A 25,162-nucleotide genomic window follows, 5' to 3' on the forward strand; every position below is an offset into this window, starting at 1 on the left:
CACTGCAAACGCAAATGTATGTTAGTTTCCTCAAATCGTTCTTCAAGAAGGTAAGTTTGTTTCAATACTTGATTCGGGAGTTTCTTTTTTTTCCTGGACTGGGTTCAAATTTGTAAAGGAAGTCGAATATTACCTGTGGAAAATACGATGTTGATCGACTGCTCAATGTTCGTAATAAATAAATAATTAAGTTCCTTTGTCTTCTGAGTGGAGCCCAAAACTACAATGCTACAAAGTAAGGATTTAGTAAATTGATCTGTTGCTTAACGCGAGAAGTGAAATAAACTAAGCATAAAATTATGAAAAAAATATTTGCAAAAGTAAGATAGATAAAAAAAGATAAAAATAAGAGAGATAAATAATAAAGAGATTAAAAGCAACATAAAGTCGAAGTGGTTTTTCAAAGGCGAAGTTGAACAACAAAAATCAATAATTACTTTATTAATCCCCTTTTATTTACGACCAACTAAAAATTCAGCGAGAACGAAAAAAAAAAAAAAAAAAAGCTGTGAGTTATTAGCCATCACTCCAAAAAAGCTCTATGCATAGAGAGAAAACTTGTCAAATTTCTCATTCCCATTTGGCATTGAGCCTGAAACAGCTGCAGCGCCTTCTATCGCCGGCGCAACGCAATACCTCAACACTCTTTTGGAGCATCGGATACCGAGAGCTGCAAAGGAATGTTTTCACTGCCTCGCAAACATCCTCTGGAAGTTCGCAGATGATTAGCCGCAGTCCATCTTTTGCTCCCGGGCATCCTTTTTGCATGCACCCTAAGCATCTCCTCTATACCTTCGAGGCAAAAAGCATCATCAACCATTAGAAATTACTCAGTGCGTGTATGTTTTACTCCTCACCATCCTATCCTCGGTCCCGTTACCATGGATACGAACTGACATCACCCTAAAAAAGATGTGGAGATGGCGAAGGATCATGGTTGTTATTGCATCTCTACTTTATGAATCTGGAACTAAAGATTGAAGTTTCTTTTTTGATATTTTGATTCAACTACTTTGAGGTGCTCAGCCGGATTGACCAGTTTGACTTTATTGGCCATTTACCCACCGGACCATGGCCGTGGCGCCCGGCCGGATCCTGGTGCTGTTGCTCCTTGGGGTGGCCACGGGGGGTTCCATGGCGTTTGACTGTGAGTTTCCGGACAAGGAATGTGGGTGGTCCTGGTCCGAAGCATGGACACTACTTTCTGCCGAAAACAGGACGGTCCTGGGTCCGACAGCACCTCATGCAGATGCTGACAATAATGTCAAAGGTCAGTTACTATTTTATCTAATCTTATTCTTTCATTACATCAATGCATTATCTGTTGTTAATTAATTCAATCTGTTGATGTATTTTCTGGACGTTGATGTTATTTAAAAAAAAACTATTTTATAACATTAGATTTTCAAATAAATTACTGGATAACAACAATAATTTTAATTTGGTTTTAGGTTTTTATTACTAGCACTCAAATAACATTTTTTTTTATCCTAGAAATTTTGTGTTTTAAACTTTCAAAAAAGTATCATTAGATTTTTTTTGTTTACATAAACTTTGCATTTATAAATTGAAATATTTAGAAAATTTAATACAAATATAATTGAAAAATGTATAAATAGTTTTAAAATATTACTTCAGGTTTATTTTTTTATTGGGAAAACCTGTTTTTAAAAACTAAAACTGACTTTTGAAGTTGGTTATGGGCGATAATTTTAATTTGGATTTGAGTTTCTATAACTAGTACTTAATTTCAAAATTTAATTGACATAGTTTTAGATGCAAGACATTTGTATCGAAAATTTAAATTAATAATATAAAATAAAAATAATTATTGTACTTTTTTATCCGCAAAAATGTATACTTTTAATTCTAAATTTAAATAATTTGACACAAAAATAAACAATTGAGTATTTCTTTAAGTTTACTTCGTTGTTATCAGTGGCAATTTCGATAATTTAAATGCCTAGTTTGGAAACTGAAACTGACTTTTGAAATAAATAATTGGATATAAGCTATAATTTTGTTGAGGGTTTAACTTAAATACGTTTACACGTTTTTAATTTTTTATTCCAGAAATTTGGAATTTTTTTTTTTTTAAAATTCCTTATTATGCTTTTACTTTTAACATAATGTTTCGTATTATCTTATACTTTTCAGTTTAAAATATTTGAATAGCACAAAAAGAAATGATCATAAATTAATTCTTCAATTTTATTTGTATTGATCAAAGATTATTGTACCAAAATTTCGTTAATTATCTAACAAAAATTACACTTGCATGTACTTGAATTATTAAATATGAAGAATACACTTAGTAGATAAAAATGTTAATAAAGATGAGAATGTTTTTTTCTACTTCGTGAAACTATGTTTATTATTATTTATAAATGTTTATATGACTTTAACCAACAATTTGGGAATTCAGACTTACCTTGTTTTAACATCAAGCTGCTCAATCCTTAAAGTTTTATACAGAATTTAGCTTGATAATAAATTATGAATTAATAAATTTACCTTGAGGCGTGGTGGCTCAGGGGGTAGAGCTCTCTTCTTTCAATGAAGGTAACCAGGTTCGAATCTGAGTGACGGCTGGTCGTTAATAATTCCGCTCCCGGTTCGCACTGATTACAGTGCTGACGTAAAATATCCCCAGTGGTAGATGGATCAGAGTCCTTTGCCGTCAGGTTAACCATGGGAGGCCTTTATAGTTTGCTTCTCCATGTAACGCAAATGCGGATTAGTTCCATCAAAAAAGTGTTCCACGAAGGCGAATTTCTCCCAATACTTGATCCAAAAGTTCCCTCGCCTTCTGGATTGGATTCAAAATTACAAGGCTACGGAATTGAACATTAGTAGCCGCAGGTTAGCAGGGTTATAATATTATACTGGATAATTTAAAGCTTATAATTAATAAGGTTGATGCTTAATTTTTTTAACTTTAATGATTTAAAAAAAAAACATTTGTTTTTTAAAAAAAGAAATATGATTTGCCTGGTTTGCAGAAATATAAATTTATTTACAAGAAATGTTTAATAAATTTATTAATAATAATATCAAGTAACTCAATGATTTTATATCGAACTTAAAAATACATTAGTTGGGCGTCCATTGTTTTCTTTAATCAAATTTCGAAAGAGTTTGTCGATTTGTTATTTGGATAAATAAACATTATTATATATATTAATTTAATTCTATTCATTTGATTAAAAATGGTATTTAAATAAATGTTTTTAGAAGAATTAGAATTTTAAGTGATTAGTTTATTTATATTAAAACTGAAAGATTGTAGATTGTAGATATTTTCTTCTTTTTTAATTCCTAAATCCAAAAAATTTAAATTAATATTATTATCATGAATAAGAAGCAAGATTAATTTTTCGGGTTAAATATTATTTAGCAAAATTGTATAATCTTGAAAATTAAAGATGAAGTTTTCAATCATCAATAACTCTATAAACAGAGTTAATATTAAGAGTATAATTCTTTTCATAATAGTGTAAAAATGAGTTACCTAAGAGAGATAAAAAAAAAATTAGATCCTTGTGGTATTCCACAAATTTGAATAAAAATGTGTTTTCCATTGGAAAAATAATTATTAAAAAGACAAAAATTAATTAGAATTTTCCAATAATCATAATCGCAATTAAGGATATCTTTAAAGTCATAGTAATAACTCAAAAGAACATCTTTTAGTTTAGAAAGGATAAGGCTATTGAAGAGATTCCGGAAATCAAAAGTCGCGATAGAATTAATTTTATTTTGTTTAATAAATTCTAAAATCGGTTGATTATTAGTGATAATCCAAATAAAACTTTCTTCAGTAATATTGTTAACTATTTTATTTAAGTAGTTAGAGAAAATGGTGCCAGGTTTAGTTAGGTGAGTATTAGACCCACATGTGATCATTTGGAATTTTATAGGACTTTTATGAAATTTTGGACTGATGATTGAGTAAGGAAATTATATAATGCTAATTTTGAATTTTAACTTCTTATATAAGGCTAAATTTTTTTTTATTGACAATATTAATATTTAAATTACTAAGTTTAAAATTTTTAAAATTTTTTAACTCTTTATTTAAAAGTTGAAGATGGAATTTTTTTTTGCAGAAGATTGCATAATTATTGTTAGCTTTGTCTATGGGGGTAATAACAGTTAATAATAGTTGCTTAATTGATGGATCAATTTTAGAAAAATTCGTTGAATTGTTACTGTTATTTAAACTTTCCTTATTGAAAACAAAGTTTTCAAAGCAGTAATAAACAGCCCATTTCCATTCTGCTAACATACCTAATGGTAAAGAGAGTTTATTTGACATCTTTAAACAAAAATTATTGAGATCATTAAGAAAGTATTTTAGAATTTTATCAATTGATATATGGTAAGTGGGTTTAAAATTTCGTGTCTTTTATCATGAAATTTCTAAGTTTTCTGTAATATTTAAATTACTTGCAATAATATGTTTATGATGCTCATCAACAAAATCAAAATATTTCTCTTCTTCACAGTGACATTCATAATTGGATATATTTATTTTCCCTAAATTTTTGCTAATATCATTAAAATTAAAAGCTTTTAATTGTGTTAAAATCTTTTAATGGAAACAATTTTTTTAAGTTTTAAAAAATATTAAGAAATTTAATCTAATCGAAAATAGGGTTTCGAAAACTAATGACACAATATAAATTATCTAAATTTTTTTAATTACATTTTTCTTAAAATATTTTTAAAAAATATTTTTTAAAAATATTTTATTTTAATAATTTTTCTTCTTCTCTTTCCTAATCTTTATTATTTTCCATGTTTTCTTCATATTTTAAACTTATTTTATGAGTTCTATATACTTGCTTATATACTAGCTTATGCACAGTAAATAAAACTTAAGAGGGTCAACTGTGCCCATCTCAGTCTTCTTGACCTTGGGCCCTGGGGTGCAGGAGGAGATGTTCCGGTTAGGTGGTCAGCCGAAAGCGAAACCCCCTCCTGTGTTTAGCTCCCAAGCATTTGGTACTCTTTATCGACCCACGGAAGGGATGAATGGCTGAGTCAACCGTGCCCGACCCGAGGATCGAACCCAGGACCTGTGGCACGGGAGCGCGAAGCCACCGGGCTTCATATGGCTTAACAGCAGGTTTTAAAATTTTAAATTATTACTAAAATTCAACATATAAAGAGCTTGAACAATATCGACGACTATCCTTGAAAATAGTTAAAATTCAAATCAAAGTACTTCCACGCGGGAAACAGCTAGAGGGTGCAAAAAGTGAAACTCATATTTCTATCAGACGAAATGCAGGAAAGATTCAATCTTAATTAGTTAGAAAGTAATTGGAATTCGGATTGACGAAAATTGTGTTTGTGGCACTCAGGAAACAACTGAAACGTATGTTTCTATGAGACAAAGCCCAGATGTCGTTTAAGCACTCTAATTAGTCGGAAAGGGGTTGGAATTTTAATTAAAGAATTGTGTTTGTAGTGGCTAAAAAGCGATCTGATTTTAAGAGAGATCCAGATAAGATTTAAGCACTATAATTAGTCAGAAAGGGGTTGGAATTTTAATTAACAAAAATTGTGCTTGTAGTGGTCGAAAAACGATCATAATTTGAAAGAGATCTAGATTAGATTTAAGCACTATAGTTAGTCGAAAAGTGGTTAAAATTGTGATTGATGAAAATGCTGCTTGTAGCAGTCGAGAAACGGTTGCAGTTTATGTACATATTTGACCTAGAGCTTCAGATGAAGCATTTTAATTAATTAGAAAGTGGTTGAAGTTTGATTAAGGAAAATACTACGTGTGGCGGTCCAGAAGCAGTTGAAATTTATATTTCTGTTAGACATAGCGCTCCAGATGAGATTTAAGCACTTTAATTTATCAGAAAGCGGTTGGAGTTCGGATTGATGAAAATGCTGCTTGCAACAATCAAGAAACGATTGAAACTCTTATTATCATCAGTCACAGAACTCCATTAAAGATTTAAGTGACCATAATTTCAAAATGGTGAAACTTATTTTTCACTTTGTCTCCGGTTTTTTGTTTATTTTTAAAGCTTTTCTGATTTCTAAGTATGTGTGAAAAACTTTGTTGCATATTGAATCTATCAAAGTTTCTGCAACTCTGATAAAAAATGAATTTAAAAAAAAAAGACATTTTAAGTAACTTAAAACAACTTTAACGAAAAACCTCCCTAGCTATAGAACTGTTTCATTCATTTCTTTTTTTGGGTTTTTGAGCAAAACTTGAAACAAGAACAATGTTTTTAGAAATATTATCTTATTTCCTTTTTTACAATTCCAACTTCATCATGGATAATTTTAAATGTTATAACTCCCACCTGCTACCGTTATTTTACTCCATTCGAGCACATCATGTAGCTCATAGTTCATCCGCCCCCTTAATATAGTTGGGAGAAAGATGATGAACTCCTACAAGGGAATAGTAATGAAGTTTGATGGGGTATGTTTAACGCCCACTCTCGCTGTCTAATGGGATTTGTTTAAACAGAAGAAACAATGTTCCAACAATTAAAATTAGTACATGAGCACATTACATTAGAAATTTATAAATATTAATTTTTTGTGGGTGAGTTTTTTTTTTCTTCTCGTGCATATAACAAAATGCGTGACAGAGAAAATGAGCGCATCTGGAAATGCGTGTTTGTAAAAAAAAATGGAAGCAGCTCGAAATAAAGCCACCTTAATCCCTATATGCGAGATTTCGTTCTGTATCGATTATGGCACTGTTTATAAAAAAGAAAACGAAATTCCAAGTTAATTTGGATTAGCTGTTGAAATTTCTTAACTATCACAGGAATATTTTTTGTTGTCAACTTTTTTGCGCACGCATTTTGTACCGTGTCCCTTAGTTTAAACACGCATTTTGTTCTGAGTTCATTTTGTTTTATGTCCATTTCATAAACTCGTATTTTGTTCTGTATTCTATCTTTCAAACAAGAATTTTGTGCTATGTTGTTTTTTAGACTCGCATTTTGCTCTGTATTCTATCTATCAGACATGCCTTTTGCGCTATGTTCGTTTTTTAAATTAGCATTTTGTTCTGCATTCTATCCTTCAAACAGGACTTTTGTGCTTTGTCCATTTTTTAAACTCGCATTTTGTTCCGTAGTCTATCTTTAAAACGCGTATTTTGTGCTGTGCCCATATTTTAAATTGGCTCCATATAAGCAATGTCAAGCTCTATTCGATTCGATATCATTTCGACGATATTAGTTTAAAAAAATAATCGAATCACTCATTGTTTTTACAATAAATTGAAGATTCTAGTGCAGTATAGTGATAATGGACACTTTTTCCAGACTACATTCAACAAGGAAACCTTTTCTTAATATTGTCTCTAGATAGGTACTTAATTAATTTTCAGAATATTTACTAGGTAACAGAACAATAAACAGAAGATTAACAACATCTTTGAAAACAGTTATAAATGCGTTAGATAATTAATTGAATAATTTTACAAGGTCAAAATGTCAGCACGTAATAGTCTCTTAACACAAAAACCAAACAACACATTGTTATAGAAAATTTATGTATATATTTTTTCTCATCAATCAGCTAAAATGTCAGAGAAACATGGGAGGTTATTAGTTTTGCCATATTTATCTCTGCTTTTATATTATTTTTTAAAAAAAAACAATGAGATCCAAGTGGTTATTGTTTAATAGCTTCTAACGTCTGACATGGTTTTGCATTTTTATTTTTCACTCTCAGGGTATTCAGACGGAGCAAAATTTCTGTACTAGAGGGTACTTTTACCAATTTTGAGGGAAATTGGGCCAAAGGAAAAGAAATGATTTTGCCCATAGAGCAATAATGAAATGATTTAGAAATTTGTTACAGCCAATAATTCTATCTAAACAAATAAAAAAAATAAAAAACTAGTCATCCCCGTTCGATGACGTGCTCCAACTTCCGAAGTTGGCTACGCAGCCTTTGTAAACCTTGCTCTCTCACTAAGTTAAACCTATTTGAACTGCGTTCTTGCACAAAATATTAAGAATTTAAATTAATATTTATGAACTTTAAAACTAATTCAACTTTTAAAAATCAAACTTTGTAATCAATGCTAAGCTTAGAAAATTTTTTTTAAATAAATTAAATGACATACAATAGGAAAACTTGCAGATACAAAACGATAATTATGCTTTTAAAAAAACAAGTAATCTTTACAAATTTCTGACAACTGAAGCACTAATGCTCAATTTTCAATGAATAACAATAACGGAGCATGAAATTATTATCATCGATCTTGCAGAAGTATAATTAAAGCATATTTATTATAGAACCTCTTTGTTTGTCGGTATGAACTATTCACTTTTTACCTTTCTATTTATCTCAAGTTATATCACATTTTGTTTCAGTTTTTCGTTGTCCAAACGAGAAAAGAATTCTCAATCAGAAAATTGTAAAAATGTATAGTGAGCAAAAAAAAAAAGAAAAAAAAAATCTAAGAATCATTTTTAATGGTTCGTGGGGGTGACCTCAATTATGCTAAATAATTAGTACAGACGATATTTTAAGTTGCGAAATCAGGCACAAAAACGTACTTTGTCTGAATAAACATAGCCTTTTTTTCCAACGGATTCAGATTTCTGTTTCCCAAAATATAGGTGGTAGCCGTAATCTTGGAAGTATGGTCCCCATCGATTGATCAAGAGACAGGCTCAAAGTTTGAAGTTGCGTATTTCGTCATATCTCGAGAACTTTTTTAACGAATTAAAACATTTTGTACACACTTATAAAATTCGTTTACCCAAAGAACATTCTATGCAAAAAATGAATTTTACTATATATTTTTTATGTTTATTATTTTATTTAATAATAGTCGAGGAAATGTTTAACTGTATACACACAGTTTTTTTTACATCATTTTAAAATATCTAATTTTTACTTGGCAAAATATAAAATAAACTGAAAATTGATAACATCCTTAAAATTCTATTTCTCAGGAAGTATCTGACGATTTTTGCTCAAATTTTGTATTCTGCAATAAAAATTTATTTACATACTTTGAAATGATGTAAGAAATTATCTACCTTACCACTCAAAATTTTTTCAACTTAAATAAAAAAGTAAAAAATAATAATTGTATGCCAACATTTAATTTTTGCAATCTTCGGATAAACGAATTTTTAAGGTCATGCGAAAATTTTTCAATTCGCTTTTTTCACATAATATCAGCCTTTAAAATTAAATTTCCAACTTCTTCCAAATCATATTTCATAATACATTTAGATAAACACACAACTGAAAAAGGAAATTAAAACTTTACGCTGCTTTTTTGCTAATTAAATCATTTCCACTAATTCATTTAACACTACAAATAAAAATTAAGAACAACAAGATTTCTGGATTATTTTATCAGCTCGCGAACTCACGTCATTCGTAAATGTTCATTTTTACAAAAAATCCCATTATTCCAAATCTCAGTTTTTTCCCATATCAAAATGATAAATTACTCTCCCAAATATGTCTTAATGTTATATTCAAAGCGAGCATGCAAGCGAAATGCGAAATAGCGTATTAGTTTTTTCCCCTACCATCAGAAATACAGCAATTAGTGAAATTAAAAAGTAAAGTTGAGAAGTAACATTCCTGTTGCAGGAAACGCAAACGATTAAATTATTACTCACAGTATAATTCTCAGACGATTTTTCCAGGTATCTGTATTGAATACCGCAGAAACTAATTTACGCAAACTAATAGGTGATGGGAAATCCCCAGGTGTATAAACGTAGGCTAAGTTGCCACCAAATTCTTTCACTGAGTTAATGAAAAAATACTCTAGAAAGTTTCTTGGTTCAGTTTCCTTACTTCACTACTAATTTCAATCCTTAGGCAATTTATTTGGCAAGATATTAAAAGATCGTTTAATGCTTATGAGTTTGGTAAACGAGTTTGGTAGTTTAAAGCTAAGGTGTGTATAGTTAATGCGTGATATTAACTGAACTTTCCGCAATTTTTTGAGTTTAATTTTTTTATTTAATCAATGTATCAGAGATCGAAAGGCTTCGAGCACTAAGAGGTTAAGAGATTTTATTAATTTTCTTTCTAGAAGAGCGATTTTTAATAAAAGGCATAACGATTTATATCATTACAATATCTGTTTTTTTTTGTGGTGTTAACGGAATTATGAAAAAGTTTTAAAGCACTTATCTGGAAACAATACTGAGAAACAGTTTGTTGTAGAAGTTTATCTTTGAAAAAAGTGTTGCTAATCACTATATCGTGAACGGAGAAATGGTGAAAATATACAAAATGGTACTCTCCGCCGCGTTCATAAGACATGAGTTACAAAAAATAAATAAATAAAAAAATAAATAAATTAATAAAATTTTTTTTTAATAAAATGCATTGCGAAAATAAAAAACAAATCACCCTGATCGACTATTTGAGTTAATGATCGGATTTTTACACATCAGGTCTCAATCTTATTGGTTCGTTTGCTTGGTCTCAAATATATTAATTAATTACAGCAGACGACGTTTTGAGTTACGAAATCACAAGACACAAAAACGTACTTTCTTTGAATAAACATTCCTTTTTTTTCGACGTATTCGAATTTCTGAACTCTTAAAATATAAGGGGTGGGGTAGTCGCAACCAGGAGAATATGGTTCTAATTATTCTATCAGTAGGGCAGTTGAAAATTTGGAACCCTTAGTGTTAATTTTGCTTTTTGCTTTTGCATATCTCGAGAATACTTTGAGCGAACCGAAACATTTTTACTCACAATCATAAATTTATTTTTATCCAAAGGTAATTCTATGCAAAAAAGTATTTAGAATTTTTTAATAATTTGTTTCATTATAGTTCAAAAAATTTTCTACTGTATGGCACACAATTTTTTTACATCTTTATCAAATTTTAAATATTTGAGTGATTTTAAATTTTATAACTCATTTTACCAATTGTGCTCAAAATTTGTAGTTTTCCATTTAAAATTACATTCTTTAAAAATATGTTAAAGTTTTCTACCTTAAAATTTAAATGTTTTTGACCATAAAGCATCAAAAAAATTATAAATAATTATTAAAGAGTATTTCTTTGAATAAACGAAATTTGTAATTGCGTGCAAAAAGTTTTCCAATCGCTTAAAAAGTTCTCGAGATGCTTAAAAAGTAAAATTAGCTTTAAGAGTTCCAAAGTTTCATCGCTATCCTGACCAAGCTTTTGGGACTATATTTCACAGATTGCGGCTTATCCATACTTAAGATTAAAACTTGAATCAGTCGGGAAAAAAAGCATACGTTTACTAAAAGAAAGTACGTTTTTATGTCTGATTTTGTAACTTCATACCATCTGCACTAATCAATTCGCATATTTTAGGTCACCCCTTCAGACCATTAAGATTGAGTTCTAGAATTTGAAGAACAGATCATTAGATCAAAATCTACTTAAGGTGGTAATTTTTGCGCTCTGTATCATAATGAACTATTTGATAAATTAAAATAAATTTTGTTAAACAAGATTTCATGTTTCAAGAAAAATCGGGTAAAATTTCTTTTTCTCAGATTTGATTTGACCTGTTCACTACTGATGTACAAAGGAATATGGCAAAAAAATACTTCCAAATTTCTATTTTACTACTATAAGTCATAATAAGATAATAAAAATATGAATTATGCTACTGGGGGGCTAGTAGTTCTTAGTGCCCATGCGAGGACCTCGGGTTTTAACTAAGTAAAAGGATATAAATATGTCGAATGTCAAGTTGCATCAAGTGGGAACAGACATGCATATTGTTATATTATGGTCTATTTAAGTACAATGATCAATATATTAAGTAATTATTTAGAATAAATAAATAATTTTTTTAAAAAAAATACGAAGTTTTATTAAAGTACAATGCAATACTGCATTGAATCTCAGTTTCAAAACTATTTTAATTAAGCAAACCCTGCAAATGAAATAATTATTGAAAATTAGATAACATTAATTTATGAAAAAAATGTTTAATACTTGGTAAAATTTATGAAAAAAAAAACACAAAAAGTTGAAGTTATTAAATCGCTCATGGGCTGCAATAGAAGCTGCAATTCAAAAAATCATGTTTTGAGATAAGTGGGTTTAAAGTTTTCATTGCTAAGCAAAATGCATAAGAAATGCTTCAGTTTGCTTAAACGAAGATAACCTTTAAGTTGAATTAGGAGTTGTGCACGTACTGCTGCTGAAAAGAATGTTTATTTTCATATTTACACCTGTTCTTAGTCCAAAACGCGTGTTTTTTTAGTTATGCCACTATTGCAGCCCATGGGCAAAATGTATGTATCTACCTCAATGCGATACAATTAATTGATTTAATTTCTATGTAATTAAAATACGCTTAAAATATTATTAAATTGATATAAAATTACATACATATAATGCTATGAGATTTCACTTGACTACTACGCTGTCATACATTTCGCCATACGTACCAAGGTACACATACGTCGATCTGTATGTTCTTGACTGTATAATTTTTAAATATTAAGTAAATGTAAATTTAAAATATTAATACAGATCACAGAACTACCAAGTCCGAAGAACGAAACTTATTCTCAGAACAACTAAATTATATAATATTTGAAATTGCCTACTGTTTCGAGCACATTGATTTGTTGTCATTTTTCGAAAATCACTTCTGTGTGAGTGGAATTTTTCCTAAATAAATTACACGTTCTGCTTCCATTGAAATCTCCAGAAAACTTAAATGTCGATGAATGTATTCCGGTGAGGTACTGAGGTATTGAAGGGGTAGGTTAAAGCATGGGACTAAACACGACGGATTTGGAATTATTGAAAATGTACCAAATTGAAATATAGGCCTTTCCTAAATAGAACAATTTGAAAAAGGAATATAATCGGAATGTTATTCGATAGTACACAACTATGTAATATTTATTCAATATTTTATAGAGAACACTTCAGTAGCAAGATTTAAAGTCCCCCCCCCCCAAAAAAAAAATTTGGTTTAATCTGTTTCTCTAAGATTTAATTTAAAACCGTGAGACTGGGGAAACCTGGAAATAGGAATTATTGAAAATATATCAAATATTGAAAATATATCAAATTAAAATATAAGCTTTTTTATGTTAAAACACTTTGTAAAAATGAAGGCTATTTCAGTTTTTTCAATAATACACAACTAGGTAATACCAATTCAATATTTTATTGAGAACATTACTGTTGCAGTATTTCAGGTTTCCCAAAAATTCATGTATGATCTCTTTTGTTCATATTTGATTTAAAACTTGAAATTACGGACTGGAAATATTGAAAATATACAAAATTAAAATATAGTCCCTTTCTATGGTTGATTACTTTGCAAAATAAAGACACATTTTAATTTTTTCAATAATACGCAACTGTATGATTTTCAGTAAATATTTTATTGAGAATATTTCTGCGGCAGGATATCAGGTTTCACAAAAAATTATGTATCCTTCTCTCTTTAGAAATGTGATTTAATACATGAGACTATGGACATCCTGCAAATTGAGAAAAATTGAAAATACACTACTGTACGTGCTTTTCCCATGTTGAAGCCCTTTGCAAGAAAGAAGAATAATATATTTGTTTTCCCTTATAAACAGCAGCATGATATATATATATATATATATATATATATATATATATATATATATATATATATATATATATTATTATTTATATATATATATATATATAAATGTATACATACATATATATATATATATATATATATATATATATATATATATATATATATATATATATATATATATATATATATATATATATATATATATATATATATATATATATATATATATATATATATATATATATATATATATCAGGTTTCACTGGGTATATCATCAGGTATATGTATATATGTGCATGTAATATTATGTTGTACAACTGTGTGATGTAAAACAAAATGATATTGATGCAAATATTTTATTGTAAGCATTTTTGGAGTTATATTTTTGGTTTCCCCAAAACAAGGTGTAATCACTATCTTTAATTTTGATTTAAAGCTTGAAATTGTGGGTATGTGTGAATTGGAAATTTTGAAATCGTATAAAATTGTACAAGAAGCCTTTCCCCTGGTAAAATACATGCAAAAAAGATATAAGCTTAATTTTTTTCAACTATATGATTTACATGTAATGTGATATGCAACCACATGATATGCATGCAATATTACGATTTACAACTAGATGATATACAAGAAATGTTTTACTGAAAGCATTTCTGAAGCAAGAGTTTTGGCTTTCCGAAATTCGAGTATAATCTTTGTCTCTGAAATTTCATTCGAAGCTTGATGCCGTGAATATCTGAGAATTAGAAACATTGAAAGTATATCTAATTGTACAAGATGCCTTTCCTTGCATAAAATATTTAAAAAAAGGAAACATATTTTATTTTCCCCTACATTTTATACATGTAATCTTATGTCCTACAATTACAAATTTTTTTTTTTTATATACATGCAATATTTTAGTGAAAGCATTTCTGAAGCAAGAGTTTTGATTTTCCAAAAATCGAGTATAATCTTCATTAAAATATTCTTTCATTAAAATATTGCACATATGGCAAATATCATAACAACTATTTGCTATATATACAATATTTTTGGTATAGTATAAATTGATATATAATCTATAATTTTTTATTTTGATATATTATATATATTTGTAATTTGATACATTATATATAATTTTGATATACTATAGTTTCGATTTCCCAAAAATTGAATATAATCTTCATTAAAATATTGCATATATAGCAAATAGCATAAGAAACAACTATTTGCTATATATGCAATATTTTAGTGAAAGCATTTCTGAAGCAAGATTTCTGATTTCCCCCAAACAAGGTGCAATCTTTATCTTTAAAATTTGATTTGAAGCTTGAAATTGTGGGTATCTGAGAATTGAAAACATCGAAAGTACATATAATTGTACAAGATGTCTTTCTAAGAATAAAATATTCACAGAAAAGAAACGTATTTGATTTTTCCGCTATATGCTATACCTGCAATATTATGTCATGCAAACATAAGAAACAACCATTTAATATGCAATATTTTAATGAAAGCATTTCTGAAGCAAGATTTCTGATTTCCACAAACCAAGGTGTAATCTTTACCTTTAAAATTTGATTTGAAGCTTGAAATTTTGGGTATCTGAGAATTGAAAACATCGAAAGTACATATAATTGTACAAGATGTCTTTCCAAGGATAAAATATTCACAGAAAAGAAACGTATTTGATTTTTCCGCTATATGCTATACATGCAATATTATGTCATGCAAACATAAGAAACAACCATTTAATATGCATGCAATATTTTAATGAAAGCATTTCTGAAGCAAGATTTCTGCTTTCCCAAAAATAGAGTATAATCTCTATTTCTAAAATTTGAATTGAAGCTTGATACTATGGACAACTCCGAATCGGGCTATATAGAAAACATACAAAATTGTATTATCCGCCTTTTCTATGTTAAAAAAGGAAACATATTGGATATTTTTTTCAATAACCTGCGACTATAAAATATGGTATGTGATGCCCATAACCATATTTTATTGAGAAATATTGCTATGCCAGATTTCAGACTTAGCGAAAAATCGGGTATACATATTCCCCGTCTCTCTGAAATTGGACTTGAAGCGTGAGATTGTGGACATCTGCGAGTGAGGAGACGAAGAAACTGCCCGAGTTTTGTCTGTACCCGAGTATTTTTAGTTGTTCTCTCTCTCTTTAGTCGATCAATAAAAAGGGCAGAATTTCTGGCGTCTACCCCAATTCCGAGAAAGAGCCGTTCGTCAAGTTTAAAGCTAAAATTTAATAAACTGACGACAGTTTGGATGAGAATCGAATGTAGCTTTTTTTTCCTCTCCTTTTTCCCGGAAATTTCGAACTCAGCTGTAATGATGATGTAAGATGTGCAATTATTTGAGCAGGAAAAGGGTAGTTAAAAGCGCTTATTATGCATTTCGTTCGAAAAGTTTAAACAGTTTGATACGAAACTTTATTGTTTGAGAATTCCAAAAGTTTATTTTTTTCAAGCAAACAACGTTTTATGCATCTGTTATATTTTTTTTTATTACAATGAAATGCTCTATTGATAACTAAGCTTCATAGTGTCCTCTTATATAAAATATACAGTTCTCCAGTCCTATGAAATAAAAGTACTTGAGTTTAAGAGCACTTGAATTAAAGAATGTGTAATCTTCTTTACCTATGAATATTAGTACTTGATGCTACGAGCACTTAAATTCTAGAGTTTACTGTCTTTTTCTGTTTAACACTCTAATACTAAGATAGTTGAGGTCTTAAAATATGCGATCCTCTTAACCTATGAAATATTAGTACTTGATTTTAAGAGCACTTGATTCATAGAACATACGGTCTTCTTGTGCTTAACACTCTAAGAGGATTAAAGTCTTAGAATATGTAATCCTCTTAGCCTATTAAATATTAGTACTTGATTTCAAGAGCCCTTGAATTATAGAACATACGGTCTTCTTCTGCTTAACACTCTAAGATGATAAAATGTCATAGAATATGCAGTTTTCTTGATCTATTAAATATAAGTGCTCGTGTAGAAGAGTACTTGAATTATAGAATATACGGTCTTTTCTTGCTTAACACTCTAATACTAAGATAATTGCGGTCTTAAAATATGCGGTCCTCTTAACCTATGAAATATTAGTACTTGATTTTAAGAGTACTTGATTTATAGAACATACGGTCTTCTTCTGCTTAACACTCTAAGAGGATTAAAGTCTTAGAATATGTAATCCTCTTAACGTATTAAATATTAGTACTTGATTTCAAGAGCACTTGAATTATAGAACGTACGGTCTTCTTCTGCTTAACACTCTAAGATGATAAAGTGTCATAGAATATGCAGTTTTCTTGATCTATTAAATATAAGTGCTCGTGTTGAAGAGTACTTGAATTATAGAATATACGGTCTTGTTTTGCTTAACACTCTAATACTAAGATAGTTGAGGTCTTAAAATATGCGATCCTCTTAACCTATGAAATATTAGTACTTGATTTTAAGAGCACTTGATTCATAGAACATACGGTCTTCTTGTGCTTAACACTCTAAGAGGATTAAAGTCTTAGAATATGTAATCCTCTTAGCCTATTAAATATTAGTACTTGATTTCAAGAGCCCTTGAATTATAGAACATACGGTCTTCTTCTGCTTAACACTCTAAGATGATAAAATGTCATAGAATATGCAGTTTTCTTGATCTATTAAATATAAGTGCTCGTGTAGAAGAGTACTTGAATTATAGAATATACGGTCTTTTCTTGCTTAACACTCTAATACTAAGATAATTGCGGTCTTAAAATATGCGGTCCTCTTAACCTATGAAATATTAGTACTTGATTTTAAGAGTACTTGATTTATAGAACATACGGTCTTCTTCTGCTTAACACTCTAAGAGGATTAAAGTCTTAGAATATGCAGTCCTCTTAACCTATGAAATATTAGTACTTGATTTTAAGAGTACTTGAATTATAGAATATACGATCTTCTGCTTAACACTCTAATACTATGAGGATTAAAGTCATAGAATATGCAGTTCTCCTAAACAATGAAATATTTTAAAAGTTATAATAATTAAAGGCGTTCTTGTCACAGCACTTTAAGGCTGATTTTAGAATGCCCTGTCGTTGCATGAAGTAATGATTTTTTTTTGGAGAAAAATGTGTTAATTTTATTACTGCTGTGAAAATGTAACAGTTATTTTTGACAGTTAGGTTAAGTGTTGCTCATCTAATTATGAAAATGGCGTAAATGAAAAAAAAAAAGAAAAGCGAACGGAATCTAATTTTTAGTTTTATATTTGAATCTAATTTTTATTTTTATTTTTATATTGAAGTTACTTCAATGCTGTAACATCTAGGCTTATAAATATTTGCGAAATTGAGAATTATTTATTCATTTTAATTTTCATTTAGTTGGAAAAATATAGTTAAAGATGATTTTTAAAAAACTTTATAGCTTTTAATGATTAAAACTATTTGTCTACTTTAAATCCTAAATAAATCTTCAAGGCAAGATGACATTTATGTCGTAGGTTGATTTAAAAATATAACTCTTTGCAAAGTTCTAATTTTAATTTGCAATACCCTTGCAAGATCCACTGCAATAAGCCTGAGAAATGACGTCGGCAGTTTGCAAAGAGTCGAATTTTCCATCTGAACTATAGATGTTTCATTTACCTTGGCGAACGATCTTTGAAACTCCTTAATAACCACCCTTTTGATTGTACTGATATCATGGAATATATAGTCCTAACTATGTGTAACAATTTAAGGCCGAGATAAGTGCATATTCTGAAAGAAAGGTTAAATGTTCATCCCTCCTTTCACTTGTTTACTTTCTGTGTGTATGACCCGCGTCTTTTTGCGCAGCAACAGCTTTGCAAATTTCTGCCTAACTTTAGTTATTGCTTGTAAAATCTCATAACTCTGACTAATTGTTTTTTCAAATAAGAAAAAAAAAAGTCGTGACCTCAATTATGAAACTTTTGTATCCCAAAATGCTATGTTGAATACAAAAAAGTAATTTTTAATATTTTTCAAAAGTTATCTTATATTAATTACTACTAATATTATTATACAGTTATTTTATATTAATAATTAATATTATTAATTAATAATATAGTTATTTTATATTAATTAATATTTTATGTTATTATTATTTCCAAAACATCATGGTTTTCTTTTTATTTTTATAAATCTTAATGCCAAAAATCTAAAGAGGGAATAGTATTTGTTAATAGCTTCACAGAAATTTATAGTTTTAAAAAAATGCATTTTTAAGTTAACAGCTAAGCATAAAACGATCTTGAGACCTCTCCTCCTTGCGTTTAGTCACGTGCGTATTTTACTGGGTATTGTATGAAGAGCTGAATTCTACCCAAGTTTAAATTTCTGTTCAAAATGCTAAAATTTAAAGCCCCAATACTGAATACGAAAAATTCTAATCTTTAATGCTAAAATTTGATACAGAGCCAAAATTTCTTAACTGAAACAGAAAGTAACTTAAGTTAATTAATTTTAAATTAAAAAGTTCTCTTTGAAATACGCTATTATTTTACTTTCAACTTTCAGTAGCTCTTATATTTTCTTTTAAGGACATTTATGACCATTCCTTTTGATTCTTGAAATTTTTGTTTAATTACCTTTAATTATTCTCAAGATATTTTTTTTAAATAAATTAATGCAAAAGAAATTCGAGCGCATGTAACTGACTGGAATAATAATTATCTTTACCCCATGAACAAAAATTATTGAAATAATAATGAATAGTTATTTCAAGCCATGAATAAAACCTCAATAGCCTATTTCTCTCACATAGTTTCATAAAAATATAGTAACATTTTTTCTGATTCAGTAAAGAAATTTTGACCCAAAGCAAGAACTGATTATTTAGCAGTGCTTTATCAAACTTTAAAATACTGTCTAAATGCTTGAACTTAATAACAGAATAATATTTGAATAGTAAAAAAATATAAGTTAAAAAAGCTGCAACTTTTCAAATAAAAGTGAAATGTTTATAAGAAAGTATTCATCTACCCCGTTGTATTTAATCGTGTGTATAGGTGACTCTGATTCGTGTGTATAGGTGACGTGTGACTCTGAAAAAGGATACGAATTTGTATATACGAATTTGTTTGGCACGAATTTTTCACTTTAGCTACATTTTACCCAATTTTAAAATATTGTCCAAGAGTTCGGTTGTCCCCTGTATTTAGAAACTTTATGAAGTAATTAATTTGCTTAATAAACTTACTTTTAAATAACAAAGTCTTTTTATAGTTTAAAAAATAATATTATCACTTAAAGAGGTGCCAAGTGCAAAGATTTATAATAATGTATAGACATGGATAGCCGAAACAAAACTACTGAAAGCATTTTCGGAATACTTCTTTGTCTAAGTCTTAAAACAATACTTTTACTATTAATGGCCCGTGTTCTTCAAGAACTTGATTAGCTAAATTTCACATTCTTATTCATTAGACTCTTATGCTTCTATGTAAGATTTTTTAAAATTTTAAAATTTCTATACATATTTTAATAAAAATTAAGTCAATTATATTTTATAAATATTTGACATAGTTTGTGTTTTTTAAAGAGGTTTACAGAACACCTGAACTTCTCAGATAAAAATATAATTGTTCATGAATTTTCTCGTTTGAAATTATAGAATTCCTTGTTGCAAAATACAGTGCCAGCTGGATACGAAGCAGGGTACATGAAAAGCAATAAGGCAATTGAATTTTTTTTCTAGAAGAAACTCTTTCTTACCAGGATGCCGTATACAAACTATAGATTGTTTAAAAATCTTGTAAATATCAAATTATATGCACTAACTGCAATTTTTTAAATAAAAAAATTCTTGAAATTATTTTTAATTATAAAAAGAATACTGATAAAAAGAATAATGATAAAAAAATAACGATAAAAGGAACATGGATAGACGGAATAATGATAAAAAAGAATAATCATAAAAGGAATAACAATAAAAAGAATAATGATAAAAAGACTAACGATAAAAAGAATAATCATAAAAATAATTATTAAAAGAATATTTATAAAAAGAATGATGATAAAAGAAAAAAATGTTAAAGAGAAATGATGAAAAGAGAATAATTATTAAATAATTATAAAAAGGGTAATGGAAGGAATAGTCATAAAAATTATTGTAAAAAGAATATTTTCAAAAAGAATGATATTAAAATAAATAATGATAATAAAAAGAAAAATGATAAAAGAAATAATTATAAAAAGAATAATTACAGAAAGAAAAATAATAAAAAGAATAATTATTGAAAGAATAATTATAAAAGAGAATGATAAAGAGAGATGATAAAGAGTAATGATAAAGAGAATAATACGAAGAAACATCATAAAAAAACATATTTTAGCGTTAAAATGTAGATTCTTACAGTCATTGTATGCAAATTGGGCCTATTGAACGCTTTCTATATATAGCCTTGGCAAGTGAATTTATTTCTTCATATTATATGCATAATTTGTTATATTAAAGAAATGTAATCAAATGTTTGCATTCATATCTATAAATAAAAAGTCTATTGGTTTCAATGAAATAAAATAATGCATGGTTTGCCCGGAAAGCGGCGCAGCAGCTTCACGTGGTGTTTCTAATCTAAGGTCTAATGAAATAGCGTTCTACCAGCGATGTAGTAAATAGAGACAGTTGACAAGTTATTTTCGTGTGTTTGTTATTCATAATGAGGGTAAATTTAAAAGAAAAATTGAAATTCTTTACCCAAACATTTTGTTGACACCCTTTATTTTGTTTAGAGTCCAACTCTTATAACGTTTTAATTCTTTCAAGAATCAATTAAATTTAATCGTGCATCTTTCTTAAGGATCATACTTTAAAGGATCACGTAAAAAATCACATAAAATAACGTAGCTCTAAAAGTGTCTAAGTGAATAAATTAACATGTATTTAAAGTGTTTTGATCATAATTATAAATAAAAGAGATTGTAAATGGAGCTTTACGCATACTTGATTTTCTTTTATTAAAAAAAACAAACAAAAAAAAAAAAACGAAAAAGCATTCGAGCAACAGCCCGTTGTAGGACAGAGGGTCATGGAGGTTAAAGCTCCACAATTTTGTGACCAATGACATGATTGTGGCAATGGTTTCAGCCCTGCGCACAAACCGCCTTTACTCCCCAGACTGGTATTTTACTCATCGATCTGAAGCTGCATGGGGATCAAGCCGCAAATGGGATCGAACCTCAGTTCTTCATAATGATAGTTCAGTGCCTTAACTATTGAGCCACTGCGGCTCTTTTCTTTATTAATAGTTATTAATAACAGGCATAATTTCAGCGGACAGCAACGTTTCTGAATAATATATATCAGCAAGATATATTAATCAGATAGCTGTTACATAAGCAAGATATATTTATTCGTAAAGAATAGCATTTGTAGAAAAAATAAATGCAAAGTTGATTGATAGCTGACAGATGTAAGGAACTATTTTCCCCATCAAAGTATGCATCCATATTCCCATTATACTTCTGTTGTGAAAATAGCAGGCTGTTCAGGCAAGTGTCGAATATCAATGAATTCCTAGAAGTTCATATTTACAGCATTTTGGAAAATTATTTTCTTGTAAAATGCAAATTTAGTGAAGAGAGTGGGGGCTAGGTCTAGTGGATTTGCAAGATGAAGAGGTTACAATTCCTGTACCATAGTCATTTGTGTGGTTTTGATATGACATCCAATAAGACGATCTGTTAGGCTATTTCTCTTAAAGCTTTTGCAGCATTTCATCTAATTAGTTGCAGTATATTTCTAATGTGGCCAATATTTCATAAGGCCATTATGGATTGCTTGATCACAAAAATTCACAGCGCAAGCAATTTTTAGTAAATATTATACCTTGGTGATTCATCTTTGTTTAACCAACACTAAAGGTAAAAAACACTATTAATTTTTTGCATAGTCTGCGATTTTGTAGTTCCTAGTAAAAACTCCATACTTAATAGGACGAATTTTCAGCTGTTCCCTTTCCACTAAGATTAATTTAAAAGAAATGTTTTTAATAATGTTTTAAAGAGCTTTAAGGAAATGAGATCTGTAATTTTACAACTAAAGAAAAAAAACTGTGAAATATTTGACCAATGCAAAATAATAAGCTGTTGACAGATGCAACTTGTTGTTGTTGGATTTCATCCTTAACACGTTGAATGCCACGCTAATTTTACATGGCTTGCCCGTCTGGCCACAAAGGTAAATAACTACAAACTGAATTTGCAAATTTGACAGATTTTGCTAGTTTTTTAAAAGGTTTAGCGAGACATATCTGAAAAAAGTGGTGAATTATAGAATTGTTTAGAAATAATTGTGGATAAAAATACACTAAACTGAATTTATTAAACCAAGAATCACATTGAATAAACTAAAACTTGAAAAATATTTATTAGCTGTCCGGAACAAGTTGGCATCTCTGTGTACATAAATAAAACTATTTTTGCGTGTTCTATATTTCTTTAATTCTTCAAACCAAGTTAGTAACAATAATGATATAAAAAAATCGAATTATCTGTTTCTAATAATCTTGGTTTCGCCGATCACCGGTGACCTCCGTGGCACTACGAACAAACCCAGTACCGGTCACCGGTGACCTCAATGGCATTCAACGTGTTAAAAAGATGTTAAAATCGATACGATCGATAAAACCATAATAATATAAAAAAGATTAAAAATTTACTCGAATTATGTGTTTCTAATAATCTTGGCTTCGCCGGTCACCGGTGACCCCCATGGCACTACGAACAAACTCAGTGCCGACCACCAGTGACCCCCATGGCATTCAACGTGTTAACAATTTACTGTATTTTGATGAATAGCCTTTCTTTTTTCAGTAAAAAATTTCCTTGTCATTGCAGTTCCGTGTCATTCCACTTTTTAATATAAAACAGACCGTACTCAACCTACAAATAAACATTCTATATGGAAAATGCTTTTGGTGCAAGCAGGCACGCATCTCCATTTTATATGCTTACATATTCGGATTGTGAGGCACAAATCAACCGAGAAATGTTTTGCGGTAAACGGAAACTAAATATACTATAAATCTAGACGCGGAGTGACTAAAATATTGCTGGAGAAATCGTTGCAGAATAAGATTGCTATAAAAGTAAAATCGGCACCCTCGTGGGGAATAAAAGATGCATTACGCTTCCTATGCGTCTCCAGAAATTGGAAGGTGTTTATGCTTCCTCCGAGGCGATCACGTGATCTCGGATTATTTAAGAGTCGCAGCACCTAGCTATTTATATAGAAGAAAGGATTTGCACATTTAATGTAATATTTTGTTCGCACTTGTTTTGCAGAGCAGCGATCCGACGTTTAGGGATAATAAATTTGTTTTTAATTGGCAAATAGCGGAAAATTTTAATCTTTTTCAAGATAGATAGTTGCAGAGCTGAGTGGATGAAGGTTTAGAGTGGTCACCTTCAGGAATATAATTGAATAAGTTTCAAAGTTTATACGTTTAACTTTTTAGTTACACTGTGAATCTAGGTATAAAAAAGTATTTGTTTGTCTTTATTTGCAGAGTTGAAACTTCGATAGTTTGGGAAAATAGATTTTGTTAATTGGATAATCGCTGGGGCATTCGAACCCTTTTCAAAATAGATAGTAGAAAATCTGAGTGGATAAAGGTTCATAGTGGTCACCTTAAGGAACATGATTGAACAAGATTCAAAGTTTATACGTTAAACTTTTTAGTTACGCTGATGTGAATCTAGGTTTAAAATAAAATTTGCTTGTCTTTATTTGCAGAGTTGAAACTTCGATAGTTTGGGAAAATAGATTTTTTAAAAATTTTCTAATAGCTGGACATTTTAATCCTTTTCGAAATAGATAGTTGAAGATCTGAGTGGCTGAACGTTCTCAGTGGCATCGTAATGGCTTAGAGTGAATTAAATTTAAAGTTTATATTCTACTCCTTTTTTTTGTTGCATTGAAGTGGATCTATGTTTAAAATGATATTTATATGCCTTTTTTTAGCCGAGTTGAGATTCTGATTTTTTAAAATCAAAATAGAAGTTTTTTTTAATCGGCAAATAGCTGGACATTTAAATCCTTAACAAGATAGATAGTTACAGAGCTGAGTGGATGAAGGTTTTCAGTAACATCGTAATGAATTTGAGTGAATCAGATTGGATGTTTATATGCATCTTTTTTTGTTGCATTGATCTGAATCTAGGTTTAACGTTTCATTGCACCCTTTTGCAAAGCTAAGTTTGAATTTTATTTTCTCTGCTGGCCTCTACAATTTAACAATGAAAACAGCTTTGAACATCTGCAAAGGTACATTGCAGATGTACCGCAATTGACTTATTATGGGGCCGCAGAGTTGACCACTAGTCTCTGCTGGTTTCAACGTTGAAGGACATGCCGCGTTTTTACCCGCGTCTAGTTTCGTTAGTTTGACGCCTATTGACATTTCTGTAAGAGGCATAATTGCCGCTTGATGCTTTGGTGTTTATTATTATTGCAACTTGAATCTTCAGTCATTTCATTTCTTATATTTCAGTTTTTATTTGATTATTGACGATTTTGTCCCCATTATTACAGAGATTCCATTGTTTACG

The 25,162-nt window shown here is 29.3% G+C and overlaps 1 protein-coding gene across 1 annotated transcript in view; it reads left to right on the forward strand.

Annotated features, from left to right (window-relative positions):
* Window positions 1–572: 572 nt before the first annotated feature.
* Window positions 573–25,162, forward strand: part of LOC107456001 (leukocyte tyrosine kinase receptor) — a 230,635-nt gene continuing 206,045 nt past the window's right edge. Inside the window, exon 1 of the mRNA XM_087166185.1 lies at window positions 573–1,270. Within this exon, the coding sequence (XP_087022311.1) occupies window positions 1,072–1,270 (199 nt within the window). The 5' untranslated portion in view covers window positions 573–1,071. The remainder of the gene's footprint in view (window positions 1,271–25,162) is intronic.

The sequence above is a fragment of the Parasteatoda tepidariorum genome, chromosome 6 (genome assembly GCF_982258835.1).
Source record: "Parasteatoda tepidariorum strain Cologne lab strain chromosome 6, Ptep-v5.0, whole genome shotgun sequence".
NCBI lineage: Eukaryota > Metazoa > Arthropoda > Arachnida > Araneae > Theridiidae > Parasteatoda > Parasteatoda tepidariorum.